This window comes from Kogia breviceps, chromosome 12, assembly GCF_026419965.1.
Source record: "Kogia breviceps isolate mKogBre1 chromosome 12, mKogBre1 haplotype 1, whole genome shotgun sequence".
NCBI lineage: Eukaryota > Metazoa > Chordata > Mammalia > Artiodactyla > Physeteridae > Kogia > Kogia breviceps.
This window is the reverse complement of record NC_081321.1, coordinates 99837166-99853252: the sequence shown is the minus strand read 5'-3', so window position 1 is coordinate 99853252 and position 16087 is coordinate 99837166. Positions and strand designations below refer to the sequence as shown.

The 16087-nt window shown below is 59.2% G+C and overlaps 1 protein-coding gene across 2 annotated transcripts in view; it reads left to right on the top strand.

The window, feature by feature from the left end:
- Positions 1–8056: 8056 nt before the first annotated feature.
- CELSR1 (cadherin EGF LAG seven-pass G-type receptor 1) overlaps positions 8057–16087 on the top strand; it is a 144736-nt gene continuing 136705 nt past the window's right edge. The window contains exon 1 of one of the 2 annotated variants that reach the window (XM_059081660.2): positions 8057–11648. In XM_059081660.2, coding sequence (XP_058937643.1) covers positions 8057–11648 — 3592 coding nt within the window. The remainder of the gene's footprint in view (positions 11649–16087) is intronic. The other variant, XM_067010437.1, reaches the window with a different exon arrangement.

Genomic DNA, 16087 nt, shown 5'->3' with positions numbered 1-16087 from the left:
CCCTGGGGAAAGGGACTCAGGCGGAGGAGGGGCAGACAGACAGGCTTGGCTCCCAGGCTTTGTGGCCCTGGGAGGGAGAGCCTTCTTCGTAATTGTCTGTGTTTTCAGAAGACATAGTTAGGATCGGGGAACAGTGTTTACCTTCTCTGGGTTTCTGCCATTCCGGTAGCGTCTTTAATGGAATCATCTTGCCTCCTACCAACACGTGCCCGTCTCCCCCGATCCCGGGAAAGTTTTGCAAATTGAGGGAGAGAAATACACAAGGAGGGGGTGCCTCCGGGTCCCCCTCTTCCCTCAAGAGGGACGCGGGTAGGCGCAAGCTTCCCGAGGGAGACACGGGGCCTTTTCCATCACCGCCTCCCTGCAGCCCCCGAGGGGTGCTGCTCACCGTGGGTCTCACCAGACACTTTCCCACCGGAGTGTTTGAGCCGATGCACTGTGGCCCTTTACTGGAGACCGGAAGGCCTGGTGGAAGAAGCACCGCCGTGTGACGCCCACGGCGCGTCAGGGGGAGACGGCGTGGGGGTGGGGTGGGGGGGGTGGCGTGGATCACCCACTGCCCGTTGCTGAGGCCAGCCTCTGGGGGAGCCTCGGTGTCTCTATTTCTTTCACACGCCACTTCTACTCCATGGGCAAGTCCTGCTGAGTCCCCTCCAAACCTCCAAACCCCAGCCCACCTCCGACCACTTCTCCCTCCTCCACGACCCCCATCAGTCCTGCTCAGGATGCCTGGGGGTGTGGCCTCCCAGATCCTCTCCAACCGCCTCCTATCAGCCAGCGTGACGGTTTGAAAGCATACGTCACCGCACTGCTCTCTGCTGCCTGATGCCTTTCTGTCAGACGCTCAGGAAAACCAGAGCCCTGGCAGCCCAGGACCCCTGCCACTCCCTGTCCTCCCCCCACACCAGCCTCAAACGCCCCAGCACACACTCTCCTGCCTCAGGGCCTTTGCACTTGCTGCCTTCCCTGCCTTGACTGCGTGCTTCCCACCGAAGTTCCCAAGGCCAGGTTCTCACCCCTTCAGTCTCTGCCCCTTTGTCACCTGGCCAGGAGGCCCTTCCAGATCACCTCCCCCAGACAGCCCTCCCATCTGTCTCCATTATTCTACTGTATTTCTTTCACCTGGAGAGGAATATTTCCTTATATTTACTGTCTATATTCTCCCACCAGAATAATTCTCCATGAGGTCAGGGTGTTGTCTGTTGTATTCACCACGGGATTGAGCGGACATTGAATGAATGAACGAATGAATGAATGAACAGAAGGGGAAGCCCGGGGCAGGGTACCGGGCAGCTGGAGGATCCCCTGCCATTGGCTGCTGGTTGAGGAGGAGGAGGGTGATGGCACTGGGGAGGGGGCAAGAGGCCACCAGCTTCCGGGCCTCACCCCAACCCCGCCCGGGGCACCTTTAGCGCCCTTTCCTGTACCCATCAGGACCAAGGAAAGCCCCCAAGGAAAGTCCCCCTGCGAGCCATTGATGACAGTGTGGCTGTGGCCACATCGTCAAAACATAAAAATAAAGAAAAAGTTCAAAAACGACTTTGTGTGCAATTTTGCAGAGAGAAGTGCCTTGTCTTTTATTTCTCTGCTCAAAAGGAAAGGTTATTCAAAATAGTCCCAAAGTGGAAACAACCCGAATATCCATCAGGTGATGAATGGATAAACACACCATGGTCTATTCACACAAAGGAATATTACTCAACCATGAAAAGGAGTGAAGCACTGACACAGGCTACAACCCAGGCGATCCTTGAAATCATTATGCTATGGGGATGGAGCCAGATACAAAAGGCCACGTATTGTGCGATTCCATTGATATGAAATGTCTGGAACAGGAAGATCCATAGAGACAGAAAGTGGATTTGTGGTTGCCGGGGCCAGGGCCAAGGGGAGAAGGAGTGACAGCTAATGCATATGGAATTCTTTCTAGGGTGATGAAAATGTTCTGGAATTTGTCAGTGGTGACGGTTGCGCAACTTTGTGAATATGCTAAAAAGCACTTGAGTTGTACATTTTGAAAAGAGGGAATTTGTAAAATATATCTCTTAAAAAAAAAAAAACAGAGGAACATGAAGGAGAAAAATAATCAAGGTAAGACAATGGCGCTTCCCAGAATTGGCTTCGTGCTAATGTTTGTGCGGGGAGGGGGGCAGGAAACAACAACGATGACGTCCATAATAATGATAACAGAACAAGGATACCTGCCACCGTGAGCTCTGGTGAAATGCTGAATCTTCAGGTGGCGTCTGCACCCCCCTTTCCCATCGGCACACGAAGCGTCTCCCACTTGGCTCTGTTCCTGCCATTCGTGGCCTCCCTGGGTCCTTGGGAGACCTCTTCGGACCAGCTGCCTCCCCCAAATGCAGCACCTGTGCCTTCCAGGTGCTCAGGTACTGAGTGGACCTTCCTTGTCTGCCAGCTCAGGTCATTCTCTGGGGGCTGGTGACCGGACCCGGGGACGAGAAGACGGAGTTTGTGTTCCAGCAACGCCCACCCCGTGCCGTGTGCTCTGTGCCTCAGTTTGCCAAGTGTCCTACAGAGCTGGGTCCCCTCACCCTGCAGAGTCCCAGGAGCACCGGGCAGCGTGCCCGGCCTACTCAGGGGCAGCAGGGCCCGCACTCCGTCGGGCCTCTAGCGCCTACGTGTGCACGCGCCGCCCAGAGCTTGGGCCTGTTGCCATCTGTGAGCTGGGTGGCATCTGTGCTAGGTAGGACAGAGACTGTGCTTGGCCACTAGAGGCCAGTGCAGCCTGAGGTGGGCCTGCGTGGGCCCGCCTCAGACGGGCTCAGTGTGTGTGTGTGGGGGGGCAGGGTAGAGGCGAGGCGCCTTGTCTCCCGCCGTGCCACCCTCCCCGGCGCCCCAGAGTTGCGGTGGCAGCTTGGACATGAGACCTGTACCTATCACCTCCATGCTCACAGCACTTCCAGTCAGTCTGGAGATTGGGACTCCAAGCCCTGCCCATGCCAGCTTCCAGAACCTTCCAGAACCTTCTCAGAGCTGAGGCCTGTTGGGGATGGACCGGGCACGGGCTGGTCAGGTGCTGGCCTCTCAGGGAGCACCTGCAGGAGATGGGCTCCCTGGAGAGGCCTTCACCCAAGGTCCCCTGAGGCCACACAGCCCAGGCTAAGGGCCTGGGGGCCCAAAAGAAGCCCCAGCATTTGTATTTAGAGGCTCTGCAACTTCCAAGCAGAAAAAACAAGTCTCTTTTTTTGTCCTAACGTGACCTGGGTCTTTCAGGGAAGCAAGAGTACGTACAATGTGCTTTGTGAGGATCTAAGTTCCCCCCATCCCCTTGCTTCCATTAACCTCTAATTAAGTCAAGGTCCTGCTTTTGTTCCATGTTTTAACTTTCACAATGTTCCACAAGTCAAACCCTACCAAAGGTGAGGGGCGCGGAGAGGAGGGGAAGTGATGAACACTGCTCCCAAGAGGGCTTTCCCTCTGAATTCTAAAAAAAGGGGCAATGTGGGGCCCAGGCCTGGACTTGCTTTTCCACTTTCACCAATAGGGTGTTTCTTTTAGCTCCTTCCTCACTGTTTAAAGATTGGCCCAGGAATTTATTGTGTAAGGAACAGATTCCAGAATTCATGCGGGCTCTGGTTCAAGCCCCTGGCAAAAAGCGTTTTGAGCTCCTTTTTAGAACATGTACAACAATAGAAACCCATAATTTCTGCCTTTTAAAAAAAAATTTTTTTTGGCTGTGTTGGATCTTCATTGCTGTGCGCAGGCTTTCTCTAGTTGTGGCGATGGGGGCTACTCTTTGTTGCGGTGTGCGGGCTTCTCATTGTCGTGGCTTTTCTTGTTGCGGAGCACGGGCTCTAGGTGCACGGGCTTCAGTAGTTGTGGCACGCGGGCTCAGTAGTTGCGGCTCATGGGCTCTAGAGCACAGGCTCAGTAGTTGTGGTGCACGGGCTTAGTTGCTCCGTGGCATGTGGGATCTTCCCGGGCCAGGGCTCGAACCCGTGTCCCCTGCGTTGGCAGGCGGATTCTTAACTGCTGCACCACCAGGGAAGCCCAACTTCTGCCTTTTAAAAAAAATTTCTATTTTTATTTTTTAAAAGCATTCAGTTCACGTGAAACACCTCAGGGGTGCATGGAAAATCTAAACACCAGTTACGATTCACTGAGCCCGAGGAGGGGTGGCAGCCACTCCAGACACACAAACAGTGGGAGAGGTGCGGCCTCTTTCTGCCAGTGCCTCTCAGGGGGACACAGGAAAGACCACTGTGTCCATCCACCCCCAAGGGAGAAGGGCAGGTGAACAGGACTCAGCCCTTCAGGTGGTTCTGGACAGGCCACCGCCGTGTTGCACCCCTTCCTGTAGCCCTGGACCCCTTCCTGTAGCCCCGGGCACGTGCCTTCCCCTCCTGGGCCTGGGATCACTTTCTTTCTTTCTTTCTTTCTTTTTTTTTTTTGCGGTACCCGGGCCTCTCACTGCTGTGGCCTCTCCCGCTGCGGAGCACAGGCTCCGGACGCGCAGGCTCAGCGGCCACGGCTCACGGGCCCAGCCGTTCTGCGGCGCGTGGGATCTTCCCGGACCGGGACACGAACCCGCGTCCCCTGCATCGGCAGGTGGACTCCCAACCTCTGCACGGCCAGGGAAGCCCTGGGATCACTTTCTATGAACAGTCTGGGTGGATAGGTTCAGGAGTCAGGCACAGACCTCCCTGGAAACAGGATGAAAGCTACAGCCCCTACTTCTCCACAGGCACGGATGGTGCACACACCATTTAATTCACAATTTCAGTCACATCCGTGGAGGCAGTGATGAAGCCCTGTGATCACGTGCTCCTTGACAGTGACACAACAGTAAAGGTTACCCACAGTAGGTCCGCACCTGAGCCAGGCCTAGGCCAGCCTCTTTATGCAAAAGATCGGCATTAATCCTCCAACAATGTTAGGAATCTAGACTCTTGTTATCTCCAGTTCGATGACAAGTTAGGCCCTGGCGAAGCTTACGAAGCTTACGCACCTAGATAGTGGCAGAATTGGAACTCGACCACGCTAAGACGCCAGCCATTTCAGATTCGTTTCCGTCCTGCTGAAGCAACTGGATCGCCCTGAAGTCACATCACAAGCTGCAGCCTGTTTTTATTTTTTTTTTTTTATTTTTTTTATTTTTATTTTTTATTTTTTTTTTTTTGTGATATGCGGGCCTCTCACTGTTGTGGCCTCTCCTGTTGCGGGGCACAGGCTCCGGATGCGCAGGCTCAGCGGCCATGGCTCACGGGCCCAGCTGCTCCGCAGCATGTGGGATCTTCCCGGACCGGGTCACGAACCCGTATCCCCTGCATTGGCAGGCGGATTCTCAACCACTGCGCCACCAGGGAAGCCCTGCAGCCTGTTTTTAATTCCTTCCTCCTACCCCCCCCCTCGAAAATTCTGGACCCTAGCATGCATACAGAAAAGCACATAAAGCATACATGCAGAGTTCAATGTAAGATCGTAAAGCCAACACTTGGCCGAGCCTCAGGCGTAGAAGCGGCCACACCCCGCTCCCCAGCCCTCCTCCTGTGACCACACTCACACCATGTCCTTGCTTTTCTTAACCTTTTGCCAGGCTGCATGCATTCTAAACAGTGTGGTGGGGCGGGCCTGCTTCTGACCTGTATCTGAATGGAACCATCATGTGCCTCTCAGCCTTTTGCTGGACATGCCGTTAGCAAGGTCTGTGCCTGTGTTCCTCTCCCAGGCCCTGGGACCAGGAAGTGGGGCCCTGCGATTCCCTTGCAGCGGGCAGGTCTTATTCCAGGAAAGCAAGCCCACACCCAAACTCATTCCCTGCGTTTGAATTTTCAAGAACCAGCAAGAGCAGTGCAACAGAACCTTTTGTTGATTTAAACCCAACCACCCTATTCAAAGTCCCTGTTGCGAAATAAGCACTCCAGGGGTTCTCCAGCGGGGGTCCCGGGGTCCACTCCGGCCCCCACGCCCACGCCACCGCCTCCCCTTCACTCCAGATGGGAGCTTTCCACGGTGAGGCCGGGATGGGGAGGGTCCTCCCAGCCTTCCTGACCCTAAAACTCCTGCCCTCTGACCCTCCCCAGGAAGACGAAAGGCAAGTCCGGGGAGGTCCTGGACAGCCACATTTTAAGGGATGGACTTGCCCCTCCCCGCCAATTTCCCTACTGGGCTTGCCAGTGGAAACTCCCAGATTAAAAGGGTCCAAAGCAAATCTACCTTTTAGGTCAACAGTAACGTCTTCAAATCTTTGCTAATGGGAAGAGAATGTTTATATTTGGCTTCAACCCCCAAACACTGTATTCAGCAACTTTCAACAATACTGGTCGAGTTTACTTACTGATTTATTATTTTGTGCCCCAGCTCCACACCTATCTGCACTCACCTCGGAAATGCGGCGGCGCCCCCAGGTCAGAAAAACCTGCTCTGGAGACGAGTGCGCGACATCTCCCACCCCGAGCGCTGCTGGGACCGGGAGGGGCCTTGTCGAAGCAGAGACTCCGCCCCGCTCTCCACCGCCCCCGGCCGCTGGGAGGCCGAGGGTCTAGAGTGGGTTCTGGCATCCAGAGCTCTACGGACGACAAGTGCATCTCCCCACTCGGCGTTGGCACAGTCCTAAAGCCCCGCCAGAGTTGGAGGGGTGTCTCACAGTACGAATCTCCCGCCCCCAGGCTGCACCCCGCAAGAGGTGGGGCAGGTACCGTTTAGTTCTAAAGCGCCACCCCCCCACACCCCAATCTGCGCCCCGCAGGAGGCGTTGGTGTGCATCTCAGTTCTAAAACTCCCTTCCCAGGCTGTTCCCCGCAGGAGACGGCGTGCTGTCTCGGAGTTCTAAGTTCTCCCTCCCTTCGGTTCCCCGCCCCACGCCGCCTCCCGGGCCCGCGCTCGCCGCGCTGCGGCAGTAGCCGAGGGACCCCGGGGCTGGACCGCGCGACCCCGAACGGAGCGCTCAAGCCGGTCGCACGCGCGGGAGACGAGCTCGCCTCCGCCGCCCCCAACTCCGCCATCCCCAGCTCCAAGCCCAAGTGTCAACCCGGACTGTTTTTCTTTTCGATGAAAAGTTTCGTTTTAAACCCAGTGGGACCCGAATCCTGTTAGCTGCCTATAGAATTTCAAAGTCCAGGAAAGTTTTGTCGGGTAAAGCACTTTCGCCTCCGGCATTTTGCTGTAACTCTCTAAGCGCCCCCCAGCCGCCGCCGCGGGGAGCCCCGACCCTCTCCCCGGAACCCCCGCACCCTTCCCTCTCCCCTCCCGGGTCCAACCCGCGCGTAGGCCGGGGCGGCGGTCTCCGCGGACCAGTGTTGCCGGGCTGGGGTGGGGGGCTTTGGCCGCGCCCAGCACCCGACGAGCGCAGCCACCGCCCCACTGGTAGTAGCCGCACCAGGTCCCCCCAGCCCGCCTTTCCCGGGCCGGCTCCCTCGGCCCCGCCCACCAGGGAGGCAGGGTGGGGAGGCCGCCCGGGAGTGAACCCGGCCCCTCGCCCCCGTCACCGCTGCGCCCCCGCGTCTCCATAGCGATTCTCCCGGCGCGCACCTCCGGGCCGGCCCCCCGGCCCCCCGCTTTGAACAATACGCGGCGGAGCCGGGGGCGGGGCCGGGCCTGGCCGGGGGCGGGGAGAGCGCGGGCGCTGGGGGCGCGGGCCGAGCGCACCGCCCAGGCAGCAGCCGGCCGCTGGGGTCTGAGCAGCGCGGTGCGGCCCTGCCTGCTCCGGGAGCGCAGTCCTCGCCCCGCGCCGGGCCCGCCCTGCTTCCCACGCCGCCCTGCCGAGCCAGCGCGGGAGCCACCTGGAGCCACCTAGAGCCGCCGCCGCCGCAGGTTGATGCGCCGCGCCCTCCCGGGACGCGCGGAGGAGCCATCTTGAAACCAACTTCGCAAACTTTCGCAAAGTGCTCTCGAAGTGGAAGCTGCGGCGGCGACCGGGAGCCCGGCCCCCGGTGTCCCCGCCAGGGCCCCCGGGGAGGCGGGGCGCGAGCCGCCCCGAGGGCCCGGCACAGGCCGCGCGGGAGCCGCCCCCCGGCCGCGCCGGGTGGATGCGGAGCCGCGCCGGGTGCATGGATTGTGCTCGGGCGCCCGGCTCGGGCTCGGGCTCCGGGCCATGGCGCCACCGCCGCCGCCCGTGCTGCCCGCACTGCTGCTCCTGGCTGCGGTCGCCGCCCTACCGGTGCTGGGGCTTCGAGCGGCCGCCTGGGAGCTGCGAGTGCCCGGCGGGGCCCGCGCCTTCGCCCTCGGGCCCGGCTGGACCTATGCGCTGGACGCGGCGCGCACGCCCCGGGCGCTGCGGGAGCTGCTGGACGTGAGCCGCGACGGGCGGCTGGCGGGGCGGCGGCGCGGGCCGGGCGCGGGGCTCCGGGGCTGCGCGCGCCTGGGGGTACGCCCGCTGCCGCTGCATGTCCGCCTGGCTGCCCGTAGCGCCCAGACGGCGCTGAGCCTCCGCCTGCGGGCACGCGCTCACGGGCCCGGCTGCAGCGCCGGGCCCCGGCGCGCACGGGCTCCTGGCGCGGAGCTGCGCGCGCGGGCTGTGCTCACGGTGCCTGGCCCCGGCGCGGTGCTCTGCTTCCCGGGCCCCGGCGGCGGCGGCGGGGCCACGCTGCACTCGGCGCTCGAGGCTCTGACCACTTTCCCCGTCTGCAGCTGCCCGCCGCGCGCCGGGGCCCGTTGCCCACGCCGCCCTGTCTGCCTGCCGCCTGGTGGCTCGGCCCGCCTGCGCCTGCTCTGTGCCCTGCGGCGCGCGGCCGGCACCATCCGGGTGGAGCTGGCGCTGGAGGCGGCCTCGGGGACACCCTCCCCATCGCTGTCGCCGCTAAGCCTGCCTCAGGTCGGGGCGGGGGCGGCGCGGCGGGCCCGGCGGGGCGCTGGCGGCAGCACTACCCCGCAGTTCCAGCTGCCCAGCTACCAGGTGTCGGTGCCCGAGAACGAGCCGGCTGGCACCGCGGTCCTCGAGCTGCGCGCGCACGACCCGGACGAGGGCGAGGCGGGGCGCCTGAGCTACCAGATGGAGGCGCTGTTTGACGAGCGCTCCAATGGCTACTTCCTCATCGACTCGGATACGGGTTTGGTGAGCACCGCCCGCGCGCTGGACCGCGAGACCAAGGACACGCACGTACTCAGAGTGAGCGCTGTGGACCACGGCTCGCCTCGGCGCTCGGCCGCCACCTACCTCACCGTCACAGTCAGCGACACCAACGACCACAGTCCGGTCTTCGAGCAGTCCGAGTACCGCGAGCGAGTGCGCGAGAACCTGGAGGTGGGCTACGAGGTTCTGACCATCCGCGCCACCGACGGCGACGCGCCCTCCAACGCCAATATGCGCTACCGGCTGCTGGAGGGCGCGGGTGGCGTCTTCGAGATCGACGAACGCTCGGGCGTGGTGCGCACCCGGGCGGTGGTGGACCGGGAGGAAGAGGCCTCCTACCAGCTGCTGGTGGAGGCCAACGACCAGGGCCGCAACCCGGGCCCGCTCAGTGCCACTGCCACCGTGCACATCGTGGTGGAGGACGAGAACGACAACTACCCCCAGTTCGGCGAGAAGCGCTATGTGGTCCAGGTGCCCGAGGACGTGGCGGTCAACACGCCCGTGCTGCGAGTGCAGGCCACAGACGGGGACCAGGGCCAGAACGCGGCCATACACTACAGCATCATCAGCGGGAACCTGAAGGGGCAGTTCTACCTGCATTCGCTGAGCGGCAGCCTGGATGTGATCAACCCGCTGGACTTCGAGGCCATCCGGGAGTACACGTTGCGCATCAAGGCCCAGGACGGGGGCCGGCCTCCGCTCATCAACTCCTCGGGGCTGGTCTCGGTGCAGGTCCTGGACGTGAACGACAACGCCCCCATCTTTGTGAGCAGCCCCTTTCAGGCAGCCGTGCTGGAGAACGTGCCTCTGGGCCACTCGGTTCTGCACATTCAGGCGGTGGACGCGGACGCGGGTGAGAACGCGCGTCTGCGCTACCGCCTGGTGGACACCGCCTCGGCGTCCGTGGGCGGTGGCGGTGCTGGGCCCCAAGACCCCGCTTCGGCCGCGGACTTCCCTTTCCGCATCCACAACAGCTCGGGCTGGATCACCGTGTGCGCCGAGCTGGACCGCGAGGAGGTGGAGTACTACAGCTTCGGGGTGGAGGCGGTGGACCACGGTTCGCCGCCCATGAGCTCCTCCGCCCGCGTGTCCATCACGGTGCTAGACGTAAATGACAACGACCCCGTGTTCACGCAGCCCGTGTACGAGCTGCGTTTGAACGAGGACGCGGCCGTGGGGAGCAGCGTGCTGACCCTGCGGGCCCTCGACCGGGACGCGAACAGCGTGATCACCTACCAGCTCACCGGCGGCAACACGCGGAACCGCTTCGCGCTCAGCAGCCAGAGCGGCGGCGGCCTCATCACGCTGGCGCTGCCGCTGGACTACAAGCAGGAACGGCAGTACGTGCTGGCGGTAACCGCGTCCGACGGCATGCGCGCGCACACCGCGCAGGTCTTCATCAACGTCACCGACGCCAACACCCACCGGCCGGTCTTCCAGAGCTCGCACTACACGGTGAGCGTCAGCGAGGACCGGCCCGTGGGCACCTCCGTCGCCACCATCAGCGCCACCGACGAGGACACCGGTGAGAACGCCCGCATCACCTACGTGCTGGAGGACCCTGTGCCGCAGTTCCGAATCGACCCCGACACCGGCACCATCTACACCACGACGGAGCTGGACCACGAGGACCAGGCCGCCTACACGCTGGCCGTCGCAGCTCGGGACAACGGTATCCCTCAGAAGTCCGACACCGCCTCCCTGGAGGTCCTCGTCCTGGACGCCAATGACAACGCCCCGCGGTTCCTGCGGGATTTTTACCAGGGCTCCGTCTTCGAGGACGCTCCCCCGTCAACCAGCGTCCTCCAGGTCTCGGCCACGGATCGGGACTCAGGCCCCAATGGCCGCCTGCTGTACACCTTCCAGGGCGGGGACGATGGCGATGGCGACTTCTACGTTGAGCCCACGTCCGGCGTGATCCGCACCCAGCGCCGGCTGGACCGGGAGAACGTGGCCACGTACAGGCTGCGTGCCCTGGCCGTGGACCGCGGGAGCCCGGTGCCCCTCAGCGCCTCGGTGGAGATCCAGGTGGCCGTCTTGGACGTTAACGACAACCCCCCGGCGTTCGAGAGGGACGAGCTGGAGCTGTTTGTGGAGGAGAACAGCCCGGTGGGCTCCGTGGTGGCCAGGGTTCGGGCCAGTGACCCCGACGAAGGCCCCAACGCGCAGATCATGTACCAGATTGTGGAGGGCAACGTGCCTGAGGTCTTCCAGCTCGACCTCCTGAGCGGGGACCTGCGGGCCCTGGCCGAGCTGGACTTCGAGGCCCGGCGGGGCTATGTGCTGGTGGTGCAGGCCGCGTCAGCCCCCCTGGTGAGCCGGGCCACCGTGCACATCCGCCTCCTGGACCAGAACGACAACCCGCCGGTGCTGCCGGACTTCCAGATCCTCTTCAACAACTACGTCACCAAGAAGCCCGACAGCTTCCCCGCGGGCGTGATCGGCCGCGTCCCGGCCCACGACCCCGACCTCTCGGACCGCCTCAGCTACTCCTTCCTGCGGGGCAACGAGCTCCAGCTGCTGCTGCTGGACCCCGCCACGGGCGAGCTGCAGCTCAGCCACGACCTGAACAACAGCCGGCCGCTGGAGGCGCTCATGGAGGTGTCTGTTTCTGGTGAGTGGGCCTGGGGGCTCCGCGGGGCCGCCCGGGGAGCTGCGGGGACCTGCCCCGAGCCCGCCCGCCCGCCCGCCTTGCCGGGCCGCGGCCAGGCAGGGCCCGGGTAGCTCCGGGGATTTGTGGCCTCCGGCTGGATGGTTGGTTACCGCTAGCCCAGGGCGTGCTCCTCAGCCAGGCCAAGCGAGTGAGAGGGGCACGGCACTGCTGCCCTCAGCGTTTTTGCTGGGGGCAGGCCTGGGCTTCTTCGAGTTCAGCACCAGGGCTTCCTGGGCTTCTCCCAGAGGGTCTGGCTCCCGAGTTGCGCCAGCAAAACCTGGCCTCGGGGGTTATCTGAGCGTCTGGTTTGCTTGGTGACGCTGTGTAGTCAGCTATGTGACTGTCTGGAAAGGTCAGAGGTCACTGTGTGCCCATGTGCCAGTTAGTTCTTGGGTGGGACCCTTGGAAATTGCCGGATGGGTCCTTGAGTCACCCTGCGGGACAACTGGAGTTAGTTCCTTTCGTGTCTCTTTTCTGTCTTCTCCAGGTAGTAATAGTCGGGCTTATGTGCGCCCGCCTGTGCGGGAGCTCTTTGAAAGCGCAGCAGCCTCATTTGGTCTGGGTTGCAGCTCCTGGACATGGACTTGTAATTTGGCTGTTACTTAGAGGCCCGCCTGGGTTGGTGGTGGAACCAGCGTGGGAACTCTGCTTGCCCGCTCTGGGCTGGAGGGAGGAAGTCTCAGCTCAGCCGGCCAGGCCCAGGCAGTCGTGGGTGGGTCCTCCGTGCTGCTGACCTCCCTGTGTCAGGTGGAGCTGCGGGGCCAGAGAGGGGAGCGAACAGGAGGACCCAGAAGAGAGAGAGAAGGATTTGGCTGGGCCAGGGGGTGGATTGGGAACAGTCAAGAGAGCCTCAGTGGCTGCTGCAGGCAGGTGACCTTAATTAGGAGACCAGACTATCACCAAGTAAGGCTAGGGTCTGTGGCATGAGTCAATGTTTCAGGTGAATTGTTTAAACAATAAATTATTACAATACAGCATACCCATGGGAGCCCTGGAAGAATTAAAAAGTTAATTTCCTGATTCATTTTGTTCCTGCATTTGGCTGTGATTCTTTGTATTCTAAGGATTGGGTAGCAAACGGTCTCCAGTTGTTTGCTCATAAAATCCGGAATTTACAGGTCCAGTTTTGAGGCGGTGCGATACTGCCACATTGATGCTGTCAGCCTAGTCTGTCTGTAGGTGAATATTGTGAGTTTTGTGAAGTTGTGAATGTGTGTAGAGAATACGGAATAGGCCTTTAAGGAGAATTGTCAACCAGGATTATGGATTTTCCGAGCAGCAACAATTTAAAAGAGTCTCTTGCACAAATTTCCATATGCATTTTCTCTTTCTTTATTCCTCTGTACTACTACCTACCTGCTAGATAAAGCAGAGTGGATGGAAAATGTACCCTATATAAAAATGACTTGGGGAGACTTCCCTGGTGGCGCAGTGGTTAAGAATCCGCCTGCCAGTGCAGGGGACACGGGTTCGATCCCTGGTCCAGGAAGAGCCCACATGCCGCGGAGCGACTAAGCCCGTGTGCCACAACTACTGAGCCTGCGCTCTAGAGCCCGTGAGCCACTACTGCTGAGCCCGAGAGCCACAGCTACTGAGCCCGAGCGCCTAGAGCCCATGCTCTGCAACAAGAGAAGCCCCCGCTTGCCTCAACTAGAGAAAGCCTGTGCGCAGCAACATGTTAGACCTAACGCAGCCCCCCCTCCAAAAAAAATGACTTGGCAAGATCATAGGGTTTTGAATTTACAGGGGATACGGTGCTTTAGTGGGAACGGGTACATGCCGGGAGCAGGGATGTTTTGTGTGTCTGCAGCATCAGGAATGTGGCTGCCCCTATGATGGCTGGATAAAGGGTTTAAGATGGATTTTATTCAAAAGAAGTCAGTTACTGAGGGCCGTCTTGCCTACCTGGTGGAACCACAGCCAGGACCACAGTTGAAGGTGGGTTGGGTGCTCCATGCTATGCTGTAATTGTCCCAGTGATCCAGTTTGGGCTTCCGATCCTTGTGCCGTACCCTTGAGTCAGTCAGGCACTGGGGCCTCATGTCCACCCTCCCAGATGATGATGATCGCTTTTGTACTGGGTTCTGCCTGGATATCAAGCAGTTTTGTAAACTCTTTTACCTACGCCAGCACTTAGTTCTCTGGTGCCTGGGAAGTGAGTGGCATTAGGCGGCTGCCCATTATACAGATGAAGAGACTGAGGCTCAGAGGTGTTATGTCCCTTCCTCAGGGTCACATAGCTGGCTAGCAGGAGCACCAGGCATCCAACCCAGATCTAAGCAAAACAAGCTGGCTCTTCACACTCCCCCCTCTTACCTGAGAGAAAAGTTTTGTTTTGTTTTTGTTTAATTGTATTTCATTTTAGTTACTTTTTAAAAATATAAATTTATTTATTTATTTTTGGCTGCATTGGGTCTTTGTTGCTGCGTGCAGGCTTTCTCTAGTTGCGGTGAGAGGGGGCTCCTCTTCGTTGCGGTGCGCGGGCTTCTCATTGCGGTGGCTTCTCTTGTTGCGGAGCACGGGCTCTAGGGGTGTGGGCTTCACTAGTTGTGGCACTGTGGGCTCAGTAGTTGTGGTGCACGGGCTTAATTGCTCTGCGGCATGTGGGATCTTCCCAGGCCAGGGACTGAACCCGTGTCCCCTGCATTGGCAGGCAGATTCTTAATGACTGTGCCACCAGAGAAGTCCCAAATGAAAAATTTTGAGGAATTAGTTGCTAAGCTGAATTGTTTCAGGGCCGAATCCTTGCACTGGTTATAAGTAGGCACCTTGGGATCCTATACAACCCTCTGGCCATTTGGCAACTATTTAGTGCTTCAAAGAAAAAAATAAACTATACAATGTGTAATTCCCAACAGCAAAGCTGTGTGTAGAAACAAAACAAAAAGATCAGCCTTTGAATTAACTAGACTTGGATTCTTAGGTTTCTTAAAAGAAACAATGGGGAAAGCTGTGGTTTCAAACTCACAAGCTATTTTCAGTGAAGTGTGATTGGCTTCCCCGGGTTTACAGCCATACCCTGTGGCCTCTAGCGCATTATTACCACCACCCTCGAGGTGCTGTAAAGAAGAGCCCATGGGTCTTCCCTGGTGGCGCAGTGGTTGAGAATCCTCCTGCCAATGCAGGGGACACGGATTCGAGCCCTAGTCCAGGAAGATCCCACATGCCGCAGAGCAACTAAGCCCGTGCACCCCAACTACTGAACCTGCGCTCTAGAGCCCGCGAGCCACAACTACTGAGCCCGTGTGCCACAACTACTGAAGCCTGTGCGCCTAGAGCCTGTGCTCTTCAACAAGAGAAGCCACCGCAATGAGAAGCCCGCGCACCGGCACGAAGAGTGGCCCCCGCTTGCCGCAACTAGAGGAAGCCCGCGCACAGCAACAAAGACACGAAGACACGACGGAACCAAAAATAAATAAGTAAAATAAATAAATAAAAAAAAAAGAAGAGCCCAGCTGTCCACTAGGTTTTGTGGAAGCCATGCCAGGAAGGGCTGGGTGCCTCCAGAAGTGGAGCCGCTGGGAAGGTGCACAGGATTCCGGGGACTGGGGGGGTGGGCGTCGGGGAGGGGTATGGGGTATGGGGTACCCAAGATGGACATGCTTGGGAGGAGGGCAGCTCCTTTTGTCTGTATGAGGGTGTTAGTACAGTCTTTGGACTGGGAGCAGATAGCGTTGATGGTTTTCTGTAGCCCACCAAGGACAAAACACTGAACATTTTCTGAATTCTGAGCATAGTCACATTCAAATTGCTCCCGTTTTTAGATAACATCCAGTGATACATGATGTTTGTTTTGTATGTGACAGTTTTTTTTTTAAATTTTTAAAATTTATTTTTGGTTGTATTGGGTCTTTCTTGCTGCGCGCGGGCTTTCTCTAGTGTCGAGCAGGGACTACTCTTCGTTGTGGTGCGTGGACTTCTCGCGGTGGCTTCTCTTGTTGCGGAGCACGGGCTCTAGGTACACGGGCTTCAGTAGTTGTGGCACATAAGCTCAGTAGTTGTGGCTCATGGGCTCTAGAGCACAGGCTCAGTAGTTGTGGCTCACGGGTTTAGTTGCTCCGGGGCATGTGAGATCTTCCCGGACTAGGGCGCAAACCTGTGTCCCCTGCATTGGCGGGCGGATTCTTAACCACTGCACCACCAGGGAAGTCCCTATATGTGACAGTTTTTGAATGAGATTTAAAATTCTACGGTAGGGGCTTTTGTACTCCGAATGTTTATAAGAGCCGTGTTTGCATTTTAGAAAGCACCGTGGCTAACATCCCAACGGGACTGTCACGTGTGCAGTCCCTTAGGTAGTTTTTCTAGATGTTGGTCGTTTAGTAACACGGACATTTAAAATTCAACTTGAACGTGTGTGTCCCTGTGGGTGTCCAGCCGTGAGCTGCACATCATGGAAC